The sequence below is a fragment of the Balaenoptera ricei genome, chromosome 18, assembly GCF_028023285.1.
Source record: "Balaenoptera ricei isolate mBalRic1 chromosome 18, mBalRic1.hap2, whole genome shotgun sequence".
NCBI lineage: Eukaryota > Metazoa > Chordata > Mammalia > Artiodactyla > Balaenopteridae > Balaenoptera > Balaenoptera ricei.
Genome location: NC_082656.1, coordinates 6,652,071 through 6,671,288, shown reverse-complemented (window position 1 = coordinate 6,671,288; position 19,218 = coordinate 6,652,071). Strand labels below are relative to the sequence as shown.

The 19,218-nt window shown below is 45.7% G+C and overlaps 1 protein-coding gene across 11 annotated transcripts in view; it reads right to left on the bottom strand.

The window, feature by feature from the left end:
* The window catches only part of MTUS2 (microtubule associated scaffold protein 2), a 531,311-nt gene that overhangs the window by 63,542 nt on the left and 448,551 nt on the right, over positions 1 to 19,218 (bottom strand). For 10 of the 11 annotated variants that reach the window (XR_009498826.1, XR_009498824.1, XR_009498825.1 and 7 more), the window contains one exon: positions 6,869 to 6,935. Coding sequence is in view for 8 of the 11 variants with exons in the window: in XM_059903311.1 (XP_059759294.1) it covers positions 6,869 to 6,935 (67 nt within the window). In the remaining 3 variants the exon portion in view is untranslated. Of the gene's footprint in view, positions 1 to 6,868; positions 6,936 to 16,836; positions 17,280 to 19,218 lie in introns of those variants that run through there. The other variant, XM_059903318.1, reaches the window with a different exon arrangement.

The window sequence follows — 19,218 nt, the reverse complement described above, 5'->3', positions numbered from 1 at the left end:
CTTAAGAACGTAATAAATAACAATTCAGTGTTTACTGTCATAAACTGAGATTTCTATCATACCTTTATATCAAAGCTCTCAGAAGTCTTTAATATGACTTTATTTCATGTTACAGAAAACATTCAGGTATTGTTTGTTTGCTTTGTTTCAATAAGCTAACTTTAATCTAAATGTGGATTTAACCATTTAGCTTCCTGTACAATACCTGAGAAACTTTAACAGAAGGATTGCTTTGTTAACCACTGCTTTCTGTTTTAAAACTATATTTCATGTTAAGTGTTTTTGAACTTTTCAGTAGAGACGAAAAAGCAAAGTCCATCTTAAGTCTGAGGCTGGCAGAAAGCTAAAAACCCATGGCCTTGGCTAGGGAAGAGCCAGAGCAGAGGCTGTAACAAGTTCAAGAGAGGAGGGAGTGACAGAGCCACACGTGGGAGCAGAGAGAAGCTTTGTCCATGAGCACTGGGACCGGGGCAGTGGCAGGTAAAGAAGGCCAGGAGGAGGGCATCTGGGGTGATTGAGAGCTTCAAAGATGAGAGGCAATTTCACACCACATTCAGACAGTCACAGTTTTGAGCGGCCTCGAGGAAGGAATCTGGTGGGAGGTGTGCAGTGCTGTTAGCGTTGGTCCAACTTGTGTCTGCACGTACATCTCAACAGGGCTCTGGTCTGCCTGTGAGAGCATCGGGGCTAAGTAAGGAGTGTGAGCCAGAGGCCCCATTTGAACCTAGCTATTTATTGCATGTTCTTCTGTGGAGTTCATCTCATTCATATTTTCTTATAGCTCAGGTTTTCTAATAAGGCAGCTTTGCTGGAGAGAAGACCATAAATATCTACCTGACGGTGGTCAACAACCTGAAGCATCACATCTCAGAAGGAAGTAATCTGCTTCCGGGAAGAACATCTTACAAATCTATTTCAGCATCTACAAATGTAAAGGATGAACCTTCAAGGATCCAGTATTTGACTTCCAAATTTGGAGAATGCCACTTTATCCAAAAATCAGGGCTCATATTTTAAGAACTATACTTTTTGGGAAATTTTAAGATGTTATTAAAAAATCATATATTAAATATGTTTCTAGCATCTTTACTCCTCCTTCCCTGGATGTGATGCTGGATTCTGGTTTCCTGGAGATCCGAAATGCCCTTTCATCCCACAACCAATACAGCTAGAGGAAGGCTTTTCCAAGGATAGACCCAATTCAGGCCAACTCCAAAGACAAAGCAAGAGCCATCAACCCTGGAGGGTGACCTGAGGATGAGAAGCTTTCGAGAGGATGACTAGAGATCCCTGTCTTCATAGGAAATACAAATACCATAGATGACAGAAATTTCAGCCACTCCACAGGGACTCTTCCCTTGGACCACAAAAGGCTCCATCCCAAACTACATCTTGTTATATGACTGGCAATTACGTGTCCCTTCTCAGGTGTGTGTGAGAGAGCGAGAGGGAGGAAGGGAGGGAGGGAGAGGGAGAGAGAGAGAGGGAGAGGGGGAGAGAGAGAGAGGGAGAGGGAGAGAGAGAGAGAGAGAGAGAGAGAGAGAGAGAGAGAGAGAGAGAGAGAGAGAGAGAGGAAATTGATTTAATTCCCTTCTTATAAGGCAAGCGTAGCTACACTGAGATTAAATCCACCATAATCTTGTGCAGTGATTTACAGAATAAATATCCAGGACACTGCACATATAGATGAGTTTAAAACAAATGTGAAATCCTACCCAAATTATTGGTCCACACTTTTGAGATTATATTCCAAGAAAATAACACAAGAGGAGAAAAGTAACTTGCAAACACTACACTCACTGTAGCGTAATAGCAAAAAATGGTAAAACCCCAAACACTCAAAGGGGAAGAGTAGCTGATTCTAGTTTATGACAGAGTGTTTTATAACTCCTAAGTGACAAGTGCGAAAAGTGTTTTTAATCCATGGAAGGAGGAATGGGTTTTCCTTTCCAAAGGTACGCAGGATGGGTAATGCTCCCAAATGGTCATGGCGCCCATAGGTCCAGGGCACATTCACTGGGGGCAGCAGGCATAGCTGGTGCTCAATAAGTGTGCTCTTTCCCTTCCCACGTGCATCTACCCAAGTCTTAGTCACTGTACAGGCCCATCTCAGCCCCTCCGGCACGGAGTCTTGGATCGTAAGCTCCTTGAGGACATGAGCTGTGTCTCATCCACCACTGCCTTGTCCGTATGTGGCACCAGGTCATAGCCAGTCCACATGGTGCCTTTGTGCAAATTAGAAAAAAGCGGCCCTTCCTGTGGGTGGCAGCAACCCCAGGCTGGGGTCCAGGGCTTGGTGAGCGGCTGCAATGTGGGTGCATTTCATCCCCAACTCAGAGGGGCGCCCCCTGCAAGGTATGACTGCTTCACCATCCATGGTGACCCTGCCTAGCCTGTGCCTGGCACATACTAGGCACCTAATAAATATTTGAATGAATGAATGGACTGAGATTAAGGAGAACTAAGGTTTTTCTTCCTGGTACTTCTTACAGACGTCCCAACTTTAGCCAAGATCTTTGACCATGTCTCAGTTTACCGATCTCACAAACGTGGTGAATAGACTATAGTCATTAAGACCTGGATCACTTCTGAAATGCTATGAAGCTGCCTGCTACATAAAGGTGCTCAGAAGCCTGTTAAATGAAGGAACCATTCTCCATAACTGGGCAGAGCCTTGGCTAGGTACCTTGGCTAGTTGTGGCAGAATAATACATTGGTCTTTGTCCCTGGAGCTCCTAAAACCCTTTGGATTTCCTGAGTGATAGGAGTGTCTTTGTATTTATAATGAGCTCCTTCTCTGAGTTTATGCTAACGAGGTAAATTACTGGGGGGCCCCTAGAGAGCCTCAGGATGGGGCTGGTCACAGGACAGACCAGGTGATTAGAGGGATGGAATTTTCAGCCCCACTCACCAACCTCTAGGGAGAGGAGACGCTGGAGAAGAGGTTATAAAATCTCTTGATTCAGAGAGCTCCCAGGTCAGTGAACACAGCTAGCCCCTGGGGGAGGGACCTGTCCTGAGAGGGTGTGGAAGCTCCGTGCCTCCCCCTCCCCTCAAATACCTTGTCCTGTGCATCTCTTCCATTCGGCTGTTCCTGAGTTGTATCCTTTATGATGAACTGGTAAGTAAATTGTTTTCCTGAGTTGTACAAGTCATTCTAGTGAATTATTGACTATGAGGAGGGGTTGTGGGAACCCTTGAATTTATAGCCAGTTGGTCAGACGTATAAGAGGCTCCTGGGACTTAGGACTGACACCTGCAGTCTTGCGGGACTGGCCCTTCACCTGTGGGGTCTGCACTCACTCGGAGAGTTAAGTGTCAAAACTGAACTGAATTGTTGAACACCCAGCAAGTGTTCTCGATGTGGAAAAATCTCCTACACACCTGATGTCCGAAGTGGGATCAGAAAACACCACTTGGGCTTCCCTGGTGGCACAGTGGTTAAGAATCCGCCTACCAATGCAAGGGACACGGGTTTGAGCCCTGGTCCGGGAAGATCCCACATGCCGTGGAGCAACTCAGCCTGTGCGCCACAACTACTGAGCCTGCGCTCTAGAGCCCGCGAGCCACAACTACTGAGCCCATGAGCCACAACTACTGAAGCCCGCACGCCTAAAGCCCGTGCTCCACAACAAAAGAAGCCACCGCAATGAGAAGCCCACGCACCGCAACGAAGAGTAGCCCTCGCTCGCCTCAACTAGAGAAAGCCCGTGCGCAGCAACAGAGACCCAACACAGCCAAAATAAATAAATTAATTTAAAAAAAAAACACCACTTATTTGGAGATGTCCTCAAAGTTTACCTGTAAATCAATTGCCAGAAGTTTCCTACTTAAAAACGAATATGGTCAGAGATTCTCAATCAGTGTGGGATGACACATCTCAGAATCTCTGAGTGGGATTCTAACTACACGCCTTCTAGAAGATTCTGTGGTAGCTCCCCCACAGAAGTCACAAATGGAAACGTATTGTAAATGTGAAGTGTGTCAGCAAACACACCAGGGGGTTACTTTTTGTGTTTAGTTCCCGGAAGCTCATCTTATCCAGATGGGAGCGGACTCAGAGGATGGACACCCAGCCTGGCCGGCACAGGCGAGGGAAGGAGGATGAGAAGGAAGGGGGACCTCCCTCCCCTTTCCCGGGAACCAGGCCAACCCTAAGGGTGAGACCAAAGCAGGTGGAATCTGTCTTCTGCATCTTCCCTTTCGGCACCCTCCCTCACCCGCCTGGCTCCTCTGCCTGGGCCCCTCCTGCTGCCCAGAGCCCTGGCCTGTGGGAACCTCCCACTCCCCGGCCAAGCCCAAACCACCCACTGCCTCGCCCTTGTCCGTGATCCAAATCAAAACCCCTGTCCTTCAACGCAATTCAGTGATTCTCAAACTGCACCTAAGAAACACCTGGGGAATGAAGCAATGCCTCAGCCTCACCCTCAAAGATTTTGATTCTGTTGCCCTAGGGAAGGTCCTGGGAATCTATGGTCTAAAAAGCATCCCAGGTGATTCTAACACGCACCAGGGCTGAGAACCACCAGTAAAGCTGATTCTGGCTGGATGCTAAAAGCCTCTGATTGAATTTATTCACATCAAGGGTGCAGAAAGCTGATGGGTACTTACGAGCAGATATCGGTAGAATTTAGGGCAGCATTTTAATGGTCGTGAAGAATTTTAAGCAGCGATTTTTGAATGTGGGGGACAGGCCAGCCCTGTTCTGGGATCTGTATAAGTGCCCCTAAAGGATTCTGACTTTTCACAGCTTCTTTTTTTCTTCTATGTCAAACTTACAATCTTTAGAAATCCCATCTCCCCCTCAGAACTGCACCCCTGGCCCCTCCCCTCCAGTGACCCCGCCCCCCAGACTCAGCTGATAAGAGGTCCAAATAAGGCTCGGGGGTAAGAAGACAGGACTGATCATCTCTCTATAGGATCACTGGGAAGTCTGGTTTGTAAGCTCAATACCCGTTTCCCTTCAAGGGAATACCCTGCAGGTCAAGACACTAGAATTTATGACTTTACGGTTAACAGACGATCCCGTCTGTTAACTACAAATGCAGCCTCTCCAGTGGTTCAGGAACTCGCTGCTAAAGTGTCCGCTGGGGCCGAATGCTGGGCTGAAGGGCCCAGGCCATGGTGCTGCCTTCCCCTCCCCCCATGGCTTTTTCATTTGGCAGGTGAATTCTGGTTCTATTCTTAGCACTAATGCAGAAATCAAGTAAGGCTTAAACACAAAATCCCAGCGTGATCCCCGTGTGGTTCCTGCTGCACTCAGAAGCTTCGGGAAAGCACAGAGGGAGGGGCGCTGGATTTGGTGCACACTACCTGGCTGGGTGAGGACAAACACCCCGGATCCAACGCTTGCCCAGGGGGTGCAGATGTTCCTCCGGGGAGGAGTTCACCCTACTGTGGAAGAGTTCGTCCTCTGTCTTCAGATTCAAGGTGCTACACACCTAAGAGCTACAGAGTCACCTTTACAGACTGCTTCATCATCACTCTCTTCTCTAATCGAATTTCCTTTCTAGGAAGTGGAACCCGAGGGACACAGACGCGAACCAGCTCGCCCTACCTGGACCTCGGTCATTTGCTCGAAAGCCCAGCCATTGCGTGGAGAGACACGTGCTTGTGGACCTGGGCTGTGCGGGAGCTACCCTCACAAACTCTGCCAACTTGCGTTCCTCGGGCCTCTCAGAACACCTCCCTGTGGGTTCATCCACTGGTGGGGGTGCCAGGCCTGGGCGCCCCGGTCTGCTGCTCCGATCACACACAGAGGTGAGGCCGGGGAGGGCCTGCTCTCTTTGGAGGGGAGAAGAGGCCACGGCTGCCCTGTCTCAACGGCAAAGGAAGTCGCAAAACTTATGGTGAAGAAACAAAGTAAATTTTTTTAAGGTAAAAAAAAAAACTGAAAAAAATGGGTAGGGTAAGCTGTGTTTGGAAATCACTACCCCGTCCACTGGGCATCCTGGGGGCCTGTGCTCCCCGGGGACGCCTGGCCTCCAGACTCGACGCCTATTTGCATGGCTGGCCTGGAAACAGGTGCCACGCACTAAGGATGGCCGGGCCGGTTCAAGTCCCTTGCTGGTGGAGGAGGCCACACTTGCACAGGCGGGCTGCCCCCAGGACCACACTGGATGGGGGAGAAACGCCCGCTGTAAAGAGAAGAGCAGGCCAAGGGACTATGTCATGTTCGCTTCACCTTTGCTGGAGTAACAGGTCCCAAGAGAGGAATGGGATCAAGAAACTGGAACGTGGGAAGTTCCTGGTCTGATCTTTGGCCTACAGTGAAAGCCCATCTCTTACCACACCCCAGGGTCTGGGGATCTTCCTGTCATTGGCAAGGTCTCCTGTGGTTCAGCCAGAACTACACCATTGTATCAGACAAAGAGAAGTAGTTTCAACATGAACCCTAGCATTTTCTAAGCCATCCAGATTCGTGTTCTAGATCACAGGGTATTTCACGGCAGGGTGTATGGTGGCAGGAGGCATGTTACAGGGAGCACCTCAGTCACCCACCAAAGCTGAGTTGCTTCTGCTGGAGCTATGCCTGTCCGGGGGTGGGGGGTGTGACACGGAGGGGTGCTTGTCACCCCACACAAGGCAGACAGAGAGATGTGCTGCCATCTGGGAGGACCAGACTCAAGCCTGATTGGTTCCACCGTGAACGGTTAGGAAGCTGCCTGTATAACCACGGAGACATCACATAGAAATCAGAGCTCCCCGCAAGGCTACAAGAACCCACCACTGTGCTGGGGATGATACTTCCTTTTGTCCAGGCAGGTGTGCTCTGGTTATCACCTGAGACATGATTGCTTTTGTTATACATTCACAGATAGCAGAAAAAGACACTCTTTACGTTCCTCATTGTCAATGCCCTACTTACCAACTTCATCCCTGATGTTTGCAAGTTCGATTGACAGCTCTTTTTCTTTCACAAGGGCACTTTCATTCTGAAAAAACAAAATGGATACCGAGAGTCCCCTCGTTTTAGGCTAAATAAGCACTTTCACATGTTTAATTGATGAATCATATTAAGCAAATATTTATAAGTTGAGCCCTTAAGGAGATAATTTTCTCATTATATAAGCATATAAAAAACTTACAAAGCCAAGTCTGACTCACTCATTTGTATCACATTCAAATCGCAAAGCTTGCCATATAATATTAGTAATACCCATGTTGTGCTTTTTGCACTCTGTATACCTGTATTGCACTCTGTATACCTCAACCTACAGTAATTCTTTGCATGCCTATGTCCTACACATTAATCTACTGTTATATATTATATATTTTTAATTATTGTCACTATTACGAGATTTTTGACCATGAAAATACCATATTTCTCTGAGGGACAGATGCTTATTTTACCAGCTGTCCCCTTAAACTTACCCTTTTGTCCATACATGCACTGTTACCTACCTAATGAATAATGGGCAGAAAACCTAACATGAAACATTTCTCTTTGTAATAAGACCAACACCAAAACTTAAGTTTCCAAGGTTTTTTGTTCCATTCTCTGCATCGGTAGAAGGAAGACGAAGAAAACTCACACTCAAAGTGTTACTTACTGTGAAGAATGCCATTTGTCACTAAATGATTGCTTAGTTGTTTTCAAATCAAATACATACTATGACATAAAATAGACGAGTTGAAGACATGAGTCAGCACCAATATTTACATTTGTTATGATTTTTATTACTACTAAAAATAACTAGGAAAGATGTGGTACATAAATTCTCTTTAAGTGACAGATGCCAAAAGTACAGGCCCTCAAGGAAAGGCTCCTTCATTATGTAGAATGTACTCCCAAAGCAAACATTTCCAAAGAGGGAATTTTGGCTAAAATGGATACCAAATATCTAGCACAGATATCCTCAGGGCCTCGTGAATGCTCTTTCTTTCTTAAACTTCCTTTGACTTTGATGTCAGCACCTCCGGACAACCTGTGCCGAATGGGAACAGACAGTTGTCACGATCTTGTCTCTGTGTCTGCTGCATGTAGACCCCGGTGACACGTGTGCTACTTTGGCTTGATGGCAGGGTCTCAGGTTATCCAAAGGGAATTTGCTAAGCAATGTTAGAATTTCATGCCTAGGTAAAACTCTACTTGCATGATAAGCTGAGAGCTATTTTAGTCACAGGCATTAACAATGATTAAGTCATGGTTACCCCAACCCGTAGCATCCTTGCCTTCCCTGAATTTGAAGGCTGGAAATCACCCCTGAAAGTGTACATTCTCCTAATCACTACGTGACACTGCCTCGATGCCACGCCCATGGCACAGGGTTGTCCTGAGGGTTAAATAAATTAACGTACGTGAAGCAGTTAGAACGGCGCCTGGCACTTACAAGCTCTATACAAGTGTTAGCTGTTACTACAACTCTGTTGTTTCCTTTGATTTTGTTTGCAACTGGATGACATCCTATAGATGATAGGTGCTTCTTCACGTTGAGTGCCTGAATGTGTTTAGAGTTGGCATATGTCTTGTTCTCTGCTTTTTTTTTTTTTTTTAAAGCACCTTCCTGGCTCTGTCTTGATTCTACTCTAACTTCAAAGACTTAGAGAACTCAGAACAGGCAAAGTGTCTAATCAGACTGATCACAGGGATAGGTGCTTGGTCTAACAGCAGCGTAATACAGCCGGCTGACTTGTTACTACAAATTAAGAAAACTTGGTATTCCTGAGAGGGTAAATTTCAGCATTTACCCTGAAGTAATCTCGAACTCGTGAAAAAACTAACTTGTTTCTACTCTCAAGAATAATTCTGAACACTCATATCCTCAGTTTCCGAAGCACAGCCAGAGAATTGAAATACTGTCCTCATCGGTCCAGAAATAGCATCACCAAGTATTCACTCTCGGGCCGCTGAGAGTTGCAAAGACTTAGACGAGGTTAGGCAGGGACCGACTAGAATGTAACAAAAACCAACAAACGGACTCTAATCTTTCACCCAAAGCCAACGTTTCCCTCAGCGCCTGCAGAAGCCCTGGGACGAAGCCCTGGGTGGATGTTACCCGTGCGGAGGGATCCTGCGTCACAACCCATCACACTCCACTTTCCAGCCATGGGAAGAATCAGGCATTTGGGGACGGAGTGGCTTGAAGGTCCAGCGAGGAGGACAGGCCTCAGCTGGAGATGATGCTGATGCTGATGAAGATCTTCAGACTTGAGTCACTTAGATGAAAAGCCACCGCTGGTATCTGTGGCCAGGCCTGCCCACCCATCTTTGCTTTAGGAGAAACGCAAGTGAGAGAATGAAAGAGAAGACGCAAGAGAGGAAAGGGAAGAGGATGGGAAGGGAGAAGAGATGCAGGGGAAATAGGAGGGAAACCAGAGAGAGGAGAGACCCTGCACCCTCTCCCTTTTGAGAAGCAGAGAGGAAGACGATGCATGAAGACCCAGGCCCCCCTCACCCCCAGCCTTCTGCGGGCACAGATGACAAAACTAACTGATCTCAGAGTCATCAAACAGACAAAGACAAGCAACAAACCTGGTGGCTAAAATGTCAAGGAAAACGACCAAGCTTGGTTAAGGTCTGCTAATCACTACGTCAATATTAACACCAACCTTGACCAAACACTTCCTAGATGCCAAAGCATAGCGCTGGGTAAGCCCTTTTCCTCACTTACTCCCCCAAATACTGTCAAGCAGGTCCTAGGTTTTATTTCCCATTCTGGAGGACGAAACTGGGGTTCTGTGGTTAGGTAACTAGCCAAGTAACCTGCACAACCAGCCAGGAAGTGGCCAAGCAGGAGTTTTCACCCGGGCTCCACACTCTTCATCAAACACTAACACAAGGAGATTCTCCCCTCTGTCCCGTGCTTACATAGACCCAACACCGAGATCCAAATTGCACCCATCCTCAGCTTGGATCCGAGCACTCATTACCACGAAGCTTTCCACGTCTAACTGGAGGAGAGGCAATGCCACCCCCAATGACTGTCTCTATGGAAATGTTGGCTGGCTGCATTCTCACCTCACCCGCCCCGTGCCCTCCCTGTGTTTGTCCTTGGTGTGGATTCGTCAGTTGCACTTCATTTCCATTCTAGCCTCTGTGTGGCGGTAACATCTGATAGGGCAGCTACTTAGCTTTTTCTCAGTCAGCTTTCTCGAGCCCTTTCCGATGGCCTCCCAATGTACTCCTCCTGAAGGTGCTGGCACGGCTCTGCTCGCCGAGGCCAGCCGGAGCAGTTTGGCTGCAGCCCTCCTTCCTTAAGTGCTTGATTTTGAAAAGATATCAACTCTTCTAATTTGTGAATTCTCTGCATCAATTACGTTACTTTCTGTTCTCTGCAAACCAAACCAGAATGATGCGATGCTCCCTGCAATGGAATGAGTCAACAGCTAGGGCTTCAGGGACACTGCTCCTCAGGCAAGAAAGGAGCCCAAAGGGAATGTCCACTCTCCACTCCCTGCCTCAGAGAGGCATCTTCCCAGCCACTGTGGCTCAACAGAGCCCCGCAGCCTTCCTGCCAGGCCCTGAGGTTCTGCCGAACCTCAGGAGTGAGGCTGCCCCAAAGACTCCCTTCGCGGGGCTCTCGTGCACCGTCCCCTCCCCTCCCCCACCCTGAGCCAGGTCCCGAGTGATGATGCAGTGGGAGGGCTGAAATACAAGCAGGGCCTCCTCGAGGCCTCAGCGTCAGGGCAGCGCTTCCCTACATGGGGAATGAGTGGAAAATTCCTCGCTGGTGCCAAGCACATGAGCCCCTGCGTTCAGTCCGATGGGCTAAAAATAGAACTCAGTATTAGGCATCCAAACTATCCTAGTGATACAGTCCAGAAATTGCCAAGTCGAAGAAGGCCATTCCTCTAAAGTTACTGTTTACTCTAGGACGGGCTTAACTAGAAACGGACACTTGGACAACATTCATCTCGGCCCCTCACCAGCAGCTGTGTTTCTTAGCCGCCTCTTTTATGCTGTCACGCACCTCTCCTTTGCAATCCGAGTCCTCTAGAGTCTCTGGCGTGGTCCACGGCGCTCAGAGACGGGATCCCAGATGCGCTATCCCCACGAAACATCCGAGTCTCCCCTCCACCTCTTGCCCTACCAGGTCTGCTACAGTGAAGCCCACATTTCTTCTTAGACAGGGCGCTGCAAACTCTGGGGAAACGCTGCCTTTGATCTTTGCTACCTACAGAAGCCTGGCAAAGTGCACAAACTGGTCATCATCCCATTAACTTCAAGCAACTGGATGTGTGGCCCAGCCCCAAGCGAGCCTGCCACACTCCGTTATCCTAACGTGCTTGGTCAACGGGGGGCTGTCTGTTCAGGGGGCTGGTGCTGCCCGTGTGATTGGTGGTGACGGGAAGTGAAAACGCCCATCTGTGTTATCATCAGCCACGTGACCCTCACTTAGGCATCAGCGACCTAAGCCCCTCCCCCAATTAGAAATCGACAGGACAGCCTGGTTTTTATTAAAATTGAGTAGATCTGTTTTGAATGATAATCAACACATAAAACGCTGCGTGAATCTGAGGTGCTTTCACCCCAACTGATCTAGAAACAGGAATGAATCCAACACAACACGTATTTACTTAGTGTCTACTATGTGGCAGGCAGACATGCCAGGCAGGATACTTCTGCCTTCAAGAAGCTTAAGAGTCTCCCAAAGAGTCAGTAAATAAATAAGCAATTACAAAACAATGTGATACAACTCAACCAGGCAGGGCTGGCTTGGAGATTTCCTGAAACCAGAGGATGCGTAAGCAGGGGGCCCAGGAAGGGAGCACCCCAGGCAAAGGCCAGAAGGGCCATCGACACAAGACAGCACCTGGGGCTATTTCTGGAAACCTCTGTCACCCCCATCAGAGGGGCCCTTTTCCTTTTCTTGCCAAGTGCCTGCCTCTGGTCTCTGACTGTCCCTGAAAGAATGCTTGATCAGCTACAAGGGTACTGATGACAACTTCATAAAATTCACTGTAGTTCTGAGTGTTTTTATCAGCTCCCTCTTCCCCATCTGATGTATTTTTTTAAAGAGGGACGTATGTATGTACATTTAAAAATATATATATATGTAAGCTTAAAGACTCCCAACTAATCTCTCCTATCTTTTTAGCTTGCCCTGAAATCGGTGCAGATCAGGAAGATTCAATCATGTGAGCTGGGCCACTTTTTCCCAGGCTAAACAAAAGAACCCTAATGAGGAGTGAAAAATTAAAATATCTACAGAATTCTGGTATTTGAGGAAACATCCAGATCCTTTTTATTATGAATTTTTGAAATCCTAAGTCATATACCTACACATGAAATTACAAAGAGGTTAAGGGATTTTTTTCATTCTTCCCAGAAACAATATTGCTTCTCACTCATGAGTTCAGCTTAGGGTTTAATTCTACACGGTAGAGCTTAGGGTTTAATTCTACACGGTAGAACTTGTCTTAATAGGGAAACATTTTCTTTTGTATTTCAAAATGAACCAGCCACCAGGTGACATCAACAGAACACCTAAGTCTTCAGTGTTGTTCTCTTTTCACCCTTTGTGAATACTGCATTCATTTTCAATATTAGTATTATTGTGAAGGTTGGCCAGATTCATAATATAGCTCTGTGGAAAATTCCTTTGGGAGGTGAACTGACCTTTTATTCATTTCAGTTATTATGGCTTTAAGGCAGCACTGATGCCATGCTTTGACTTAATCAATAAGTATTATTTCTTTCACATATAATTAACACAGCCCACTGTATTTTAGGTCTGCTTTTCTACTTGGAAATGAAATTTAATATAGACTGGTCAAAGGGAAAGCATCATTCACATTTAATATTCTTAAATACGTGTCAGTGTGTAGTCACGTGGAAAATGAGCAAAGCCGTATCTGGTTTCGAAAGAAACCAGACTAAATTTTACGATGCATCATTCCAGCCTTTGCCTTCGTGCACGCTTGGGTGTTGATGACCGCAAAACATCTAGCTTACCTAAGAAGTGGTAGTTAATAGGGGGGCATCAGAACAAACCTGGATTACCTAGGAACATTTAGGAAGGACAGAGACTTGTGGGGCCCAAGGAGAAGAAATGTGAATCGAAAGAAGTAAGGCTGGAAAATTCTGGATCCCAGAGCAAGCAAAAGAAAGGAAAATTAGCCAGAATCATGATTTTTAATCCACTTATGTCTCACTGAAGAAGTCTCTTGACATTTCTGGATTCTGTCGTCTTTGAGTGACCTTCCCAAATTTATTACTGTCCCATCACCTGTGCATACCTGGGAGAAGCAGTGAGGTGCCTTCCCCCAACTCACATCCTTACCAAGAATTTAGAGAAAAGGTAAGTAAGATTAGCCTCTGAGATGATAAGCAACACAGAAAAGGTTAGGGTAGAGATATGCAAAGTAACCCTTAAAGGGAAAGGACCGGACCTAAAGCAGTAAGACAAGAGCGGGTCATAGAAATGGAAGCAAAGCAAAGGGAGATTGGAAGAGGCAGTTACCAGGGCGAGTAACAATCGCACAGCCTCCCAAGTGATTTCAGGCTGGAGTGGGGATGGGACATGAGGTCACTGGATGCCTAAATAACATGCCATCCTCATCAAAGCTTCTTACGAGGCTAGACTTTGACTCTAAAAAGAAATCCCATGTTTATCGGGCTTGCAATCATTCGTTTGCTTGTCAGGTGTATTACTCATTGTTAAAAAACAAGTTGGCATTCTAATTGTACATCTACTTGATTTCTCTTAGTACCTCAACGTTCCTAAGAATGACCAACTCTGGGAAGTGTCTGCATGTGCAGAGCTGCTGGCTTGAGCCTGGACCACGCTGAGTCTGCTGGTGAATGGACTCTTGGGAATCCATCTGGGTGTCCCAGGGGCCTTCCTGGGTCATACCTTTCCCTTCCAAATACCTGTAGAGGATGAGTCTTTCTACAGACCGCCTCTCAAATCCCAAGACGGATCCCTACTTCTTCTTAACTCAAGTTAAAAAACGTGGGTCTGGTTTTCAGCCTAGAAAACATTTCCCCACACTCCCTATGTGCTTCTGTGTCCCGATGTTGACTCTCACCTTTCACCAAAGTGGGCTAAGACATCTCTACCCCTGTGCTCTTTGCTTAGGGTTTCAGACCTTCCCAAAACTCGACCCCGTTCCTCAACGGGCAAGTCACGATCCACTCCTTCTAAGAAACCTCACCTTTGATTCCAGCACTGACTTCTCCTTTCACTGGATTCCAGAAACAGGTATGGTCAGTACCACATGACTTTCACTTAATGATACTCCAGTCTTGTACTAATGGTTTAATTGCCCTGTATGTGTTCCTGTTGCCTACCTCACTTGCAATTTCTCTGGAAAAGGTGGAAATACAACCAAACAAATAACTGGTAAACTCCATAGGACAGGCTGTGCCCTTTAAGAATTCTTTGCTCGTCCCCATAATAACTGGGCACAGAGCAAACGAGTAAGAAATACTGTCGATGTTTTTACAGGTGTTTTTAACATTAAAATGCCTAGGCACGATCAGCTTTTAAAAATTATTTGTTCACTTAACAACTTTTTATGTATTTTATACTCTAGGTAAGATTCCTTACTTTCCGCCCCCCCCCCAATAAATTCATGTTAAAGAAGCATCTTAAGACTAACATTTCTTGGCCCATCTCTGAACTGATGACTTATCTACAATTGTCTCCCCACTCTTTTCAAAACATCTTTAGCAAAAAAAACCAAAAAACAAACAAACAAAAAACATCTTTAGCTGCACTATAATCAAACTGTTAAAGACATTTTTACTTCACAAAATAAAGTTTTCTATTTTGTATCTATACAGAGTTCGGAGGGAATGTTTCTTTTCTTTTCTTTTTTTATGGTTTATTAAAATGGGCTAAAGTAATCAGAAACAACTTCATCGACCATTTTATCAGGTCTCTTTCAAACCAAGTTGATGCTGGGATTGTCAGAGCTAATCAGCAAACTGAAGGATTTTATTGTGGGACTTAAAGAATAAACTGATTTCCAGAGTTTGGAATGGAATCCCATAATAGTCCTAGTAGACCATGCCTGGCCCAATAGGTAACTATTGAATAAACAAATGATTTTGGCATACTGCCTGCGAAGTTATGCTGAAAGGTGGGTAACTAAATAAAACAACAAATTTTTTAATTAAAAAAGGAAAGCCCTTAATCCCTAAAATGAGCACCTATGAACATACATCTATAAAACCGCCAATGGGAATACCATTCTAAAATATAGCAAAGAATCATCAAGAAATGTGGGTGTAAACTTAATGAGAAAGTTTATAAATGCTGTGTAAGTTTTTAAGTTTTCATCAGGAAAGAATAATTTGCCTTAAGTTTGAAGTTTCAAAGCTAAAACATTTGCAAGTCACTTAAACATCGCACTGCGATGAAATAACATTTAATTATCTTCCTAAAATCTCCAATTTAAAGACTGACACAGGGATAATATTTTTCAACAACTTGATTTGAAACAAAAGAAGAGGATGGATTCACTTTAAAGTATATTTTCTCAAAAAAGACCTTTAATCAGCTTCTATTTCGAAAACTTTTGTACCAGAGCTTAGAAATATGAACATTATAATATTGTTGTACTTGTAGCAAATCCTTCCCTTTTATAATAATTACTGTTACAAGGCTTCCTTCAACACCTTTTGGTGACCATTTCTCTTGAAAAAAGGGCTTAATCACCTCCATGTTGGATTTGCAGATAACTGAGTGCAAATGTTGCATATTTCTATTTGTCAAAAGCACATAAATGTGTACATAAATATTTTAGTTCTTAGTCATGGTAGCAAAAGCCAATCCCACTGAGATAGTTATTTCTACTGGAAGAGAAGGACCAGGGGACTTGTAAGGTATCAGTTTAACTTTCCTAGGTGGTACGTAACCCTCCTTTAGGTCAAGGTTCATAAACACAACTGATAACTAAGATGTTCCCAAGTGACCTCCTCGCAATGTGTTTTATATTAAGCCATTCATTTCCCTTCACCTGGCCACATACTATACCTCAAGCCATATAGCTGACGCCCATGAGTAGAAAGGAGGCAATTTCAACCTCTCGTTAAACTCCATTTCATGCATTTTGAGAAATCCAAATGTGTGTGATAATAAAATATACCACAGAGACAAGAGTGATATATTTTATTTTGTATCACTACTAGAAATGCCAGCACATTTCTAATAGTGAAATTAAAAGCATATCTTAATCCCTCTGCAAGCTCACAGGCAAATGTCAAAAGCAAAGAAAGGCTTTGTGTTGGAATTGTCATACAATGCTTGCTCACACTCTGTTCTCCATTGCCTGGCTGTGAATTTTCCTTCCAGTGAAAACTGGAACACACCCTCAGGCTCTCCGGCTCCTTAAGTTTTCACCTCTATGTTCTTCACCCCTACGTGAGGCAAACACGTACAGAGAGAATAACTGGACCGGTGCTTGCTTCTCTGACCTTAAGAATAGAAATTACAAGGATGGATGCTGTTTGTCAAAAAGAGCGGCAAACTTTCAAAGTTACCAGTTGGCCGAGGGAAACACGTCTAGCTAATCTAAATTCCCCACTGGACCGTCTTAGATTTCACAGGTACATTAAAATGCAGTAAGAATATTCCAAGGATTTCTTGGCAGTTTGAATTTCAAGATGTTGGAGCAGAGCCCCCCTGTTTCAGGAGAATGCAACAGTTACATGTGAGACTGCAGGAAGGCAATTATGTAAGGCACTGCAGAGTATGGGAGACCCTGGTGTTTCTGCCAACACCGCTCCCATCCAGCACCCGGGAGCCAGTCAGGGCGGCTTCCTGCTCACCCACAAGACAAGTGCACACACATGCCGGGGACAGGGACAGAGGCGCTGGCTCTGGCCTTCTCTCTGCCCTTTGGAAGGAGGAGGGGAGGGAGAGAGAGACAGGGAAGGCAAAGTACCGTCTTGTCCAGGCACTGAAGGCAGTTATAAGGCTTGCAGCAGCAGTGGCCCATCTCGGCAGGCTGGCTGGCAAGCGGACCTCCTTCATTCAGTGTGTCGGCGGGTAATCCCTAAGGCGAGGTGACGGCTCCAGCGAGAGGGGCGCGCCGCTGGGCGCTGTCACAACTTCCATGTGGTCCCCTCGGCTACCTTATTTCTCCTAATAACTTCAGGAATCCGGGAACCAGAGGAAGGAGAGGAGGAGGAGGAGCGCAGCGTGGCCGCGTTAGGTTCCTGCTGCGGGGAGAGGGAGGGCGGGAGCCGGGAAGGGAGGGGACAGTTGGAGGGAGGGTCACTTTGCCACTGGAATCCTCAGAGTGAGGCAAATCAATCGTCGCATAACAATCGAGCATGTACCGATGCCACCTCCCCGAGGGGACAGCCGGCGCGCCGCTCCCAGCCCTCCCCCTCGCGCGGTTGTGCCCGGGCGCGACGCAGACACGCCTGGAGAGGACGCAGGAAACACAAAAGGGCTGGTCTTCCAGGGAGGCTTGGGCTGAGGACCACGGAGAGGACTGGGAGAGACGTGGCTCTGCTCAAATACTGGCTTTCTATTTTCCCGAGAAGTAAAGATGCTTATAAACGTGATGCATAATACACGGCCTTTCCTCCATGTAACCCGCCTCTCAGGGCATCGTTGCCTGGGCGGAGGGGGGCGGCGCGGAGGGGACCACCCATTGCTCCTTTTCAAATTTGTGTGCCACGAACAGTTTTGCCTCATTGGAGGAAATCTTTATATTTGAAATACAATCGTGAAATCCCTTGTCTTATTTGACAGACCAAACCATTCAAGTGGCTTGAGTAATTAAAATTGGGGTGTGGGCAGCTATATCTCCTGGGCATATCAGCATAAAAGTCTTAGCGGACTGGATCTTTCTGGGCGATCTGTAATTTTTCAGAAAGTTCAAAATCAAAAAGGGACAGGGGTGGGAGCGAAGGGTTTTGTTTTTTTTTATTTCAAAAGAGACGTGGTATTTAAAAATATGTTTGTGTAATCCTAAAAGTAAGAGATGCAAATACTTATGAAATTAACTTTATACTTCCTGGTATCTCAGAGGAGAAATCCTGAAATTTACTGTCTGCAGAAATATACAATTACATTTTTGTCCATTAAATTTGCCTAAGACTGGAAGCAGACAATAGTTAAAATTAGATAATTTTACTAACTTGAGATTTTTCCAAGACGATTTTAATTAAGTAGCACAGGCGACTTAGATTTGCTTGTAGAGAGGTCAAGGATATTTGGTGATTAAATAACAACAGACCAGAATGTTTGTCCTAAACTTGAAAGAATAAACTCAAATCTTTCTTTAGCGCTAACAGGTAAACTGGTATAATTCTTTAGGCTGTTTCTATTACAATTTTAAATGTACATATGCTTTGACCCAACAGATTGACTTCTATCCTACAGTAACACATATATACAAGAGTGTATGCATAAGGATATTCAGTTTAGCATCATTTGTAACAGCATAAAAATGGGAACACCATTGATATCCAGCACCTTTCCAGTGTATGGAAACTTTTATGAAAAATGAAGCAAAACTATACACACACATGCGTTTGTATATGTCTACAGTAAATCTGTTGGAAAAAATCCCGCCGTTCATCCAACAGCAGCTGATCCTTGGGGAATGGAAAATAGGGGTGAGGGAGTGAATTTCCACTGTTTACCATCTTGCCAGAATGTATTACTTTTATTGTTTTCAGACAAAGTGTATCAGGGGAAGGCAGTGACCACTGCCTGGGCTCTCTGATGTCAGGAGGTACAGAGGTGCCTCCCTCTCACACCGGCTTGCCCTCTTTGGCAGTGAACTCAGGCAGACCTCTCAGAGAGAGAAGAGCTGACAGAACCTTGAGCTTCAGCCTGGGCTGAGAGCTGTTGCTGGAGCTTTTGACACCTTGGGAGAAAAACTTGATATTGCAAGAAGCGATGCCTTGGTACACCCATGTTCATAGCAGCACTGATCACAAGCCAAGACACTTGGGAAGCAACCCAAGTGTCCATCGATGGATGAATGGATAAACAAAAATGTACCCATCCATACAACGCAGTATCATTCTGCCTTAAAAAGGAAGGAAATCCTGTCACATGCTACAATGGATGAACCTTGAAGACCTTAGGCTACGTGAAATAAGCCAGTCACAAAAAGACAAATACGGTATGATCCTACTTACATGAGGTCCCTAGAGTCGTCGAATTCCTAGAGACAGAAAGTAGAATGGTGGTTGCCAGGGGCTGTGGGAAAGGCGGGAATGGGGAGATACTTAATGGGGACAGAGCTTCAGTTTTGCAAGATGGAAAGAATTCTGGAGGCTGGTCACACCATAATGTGACTGCA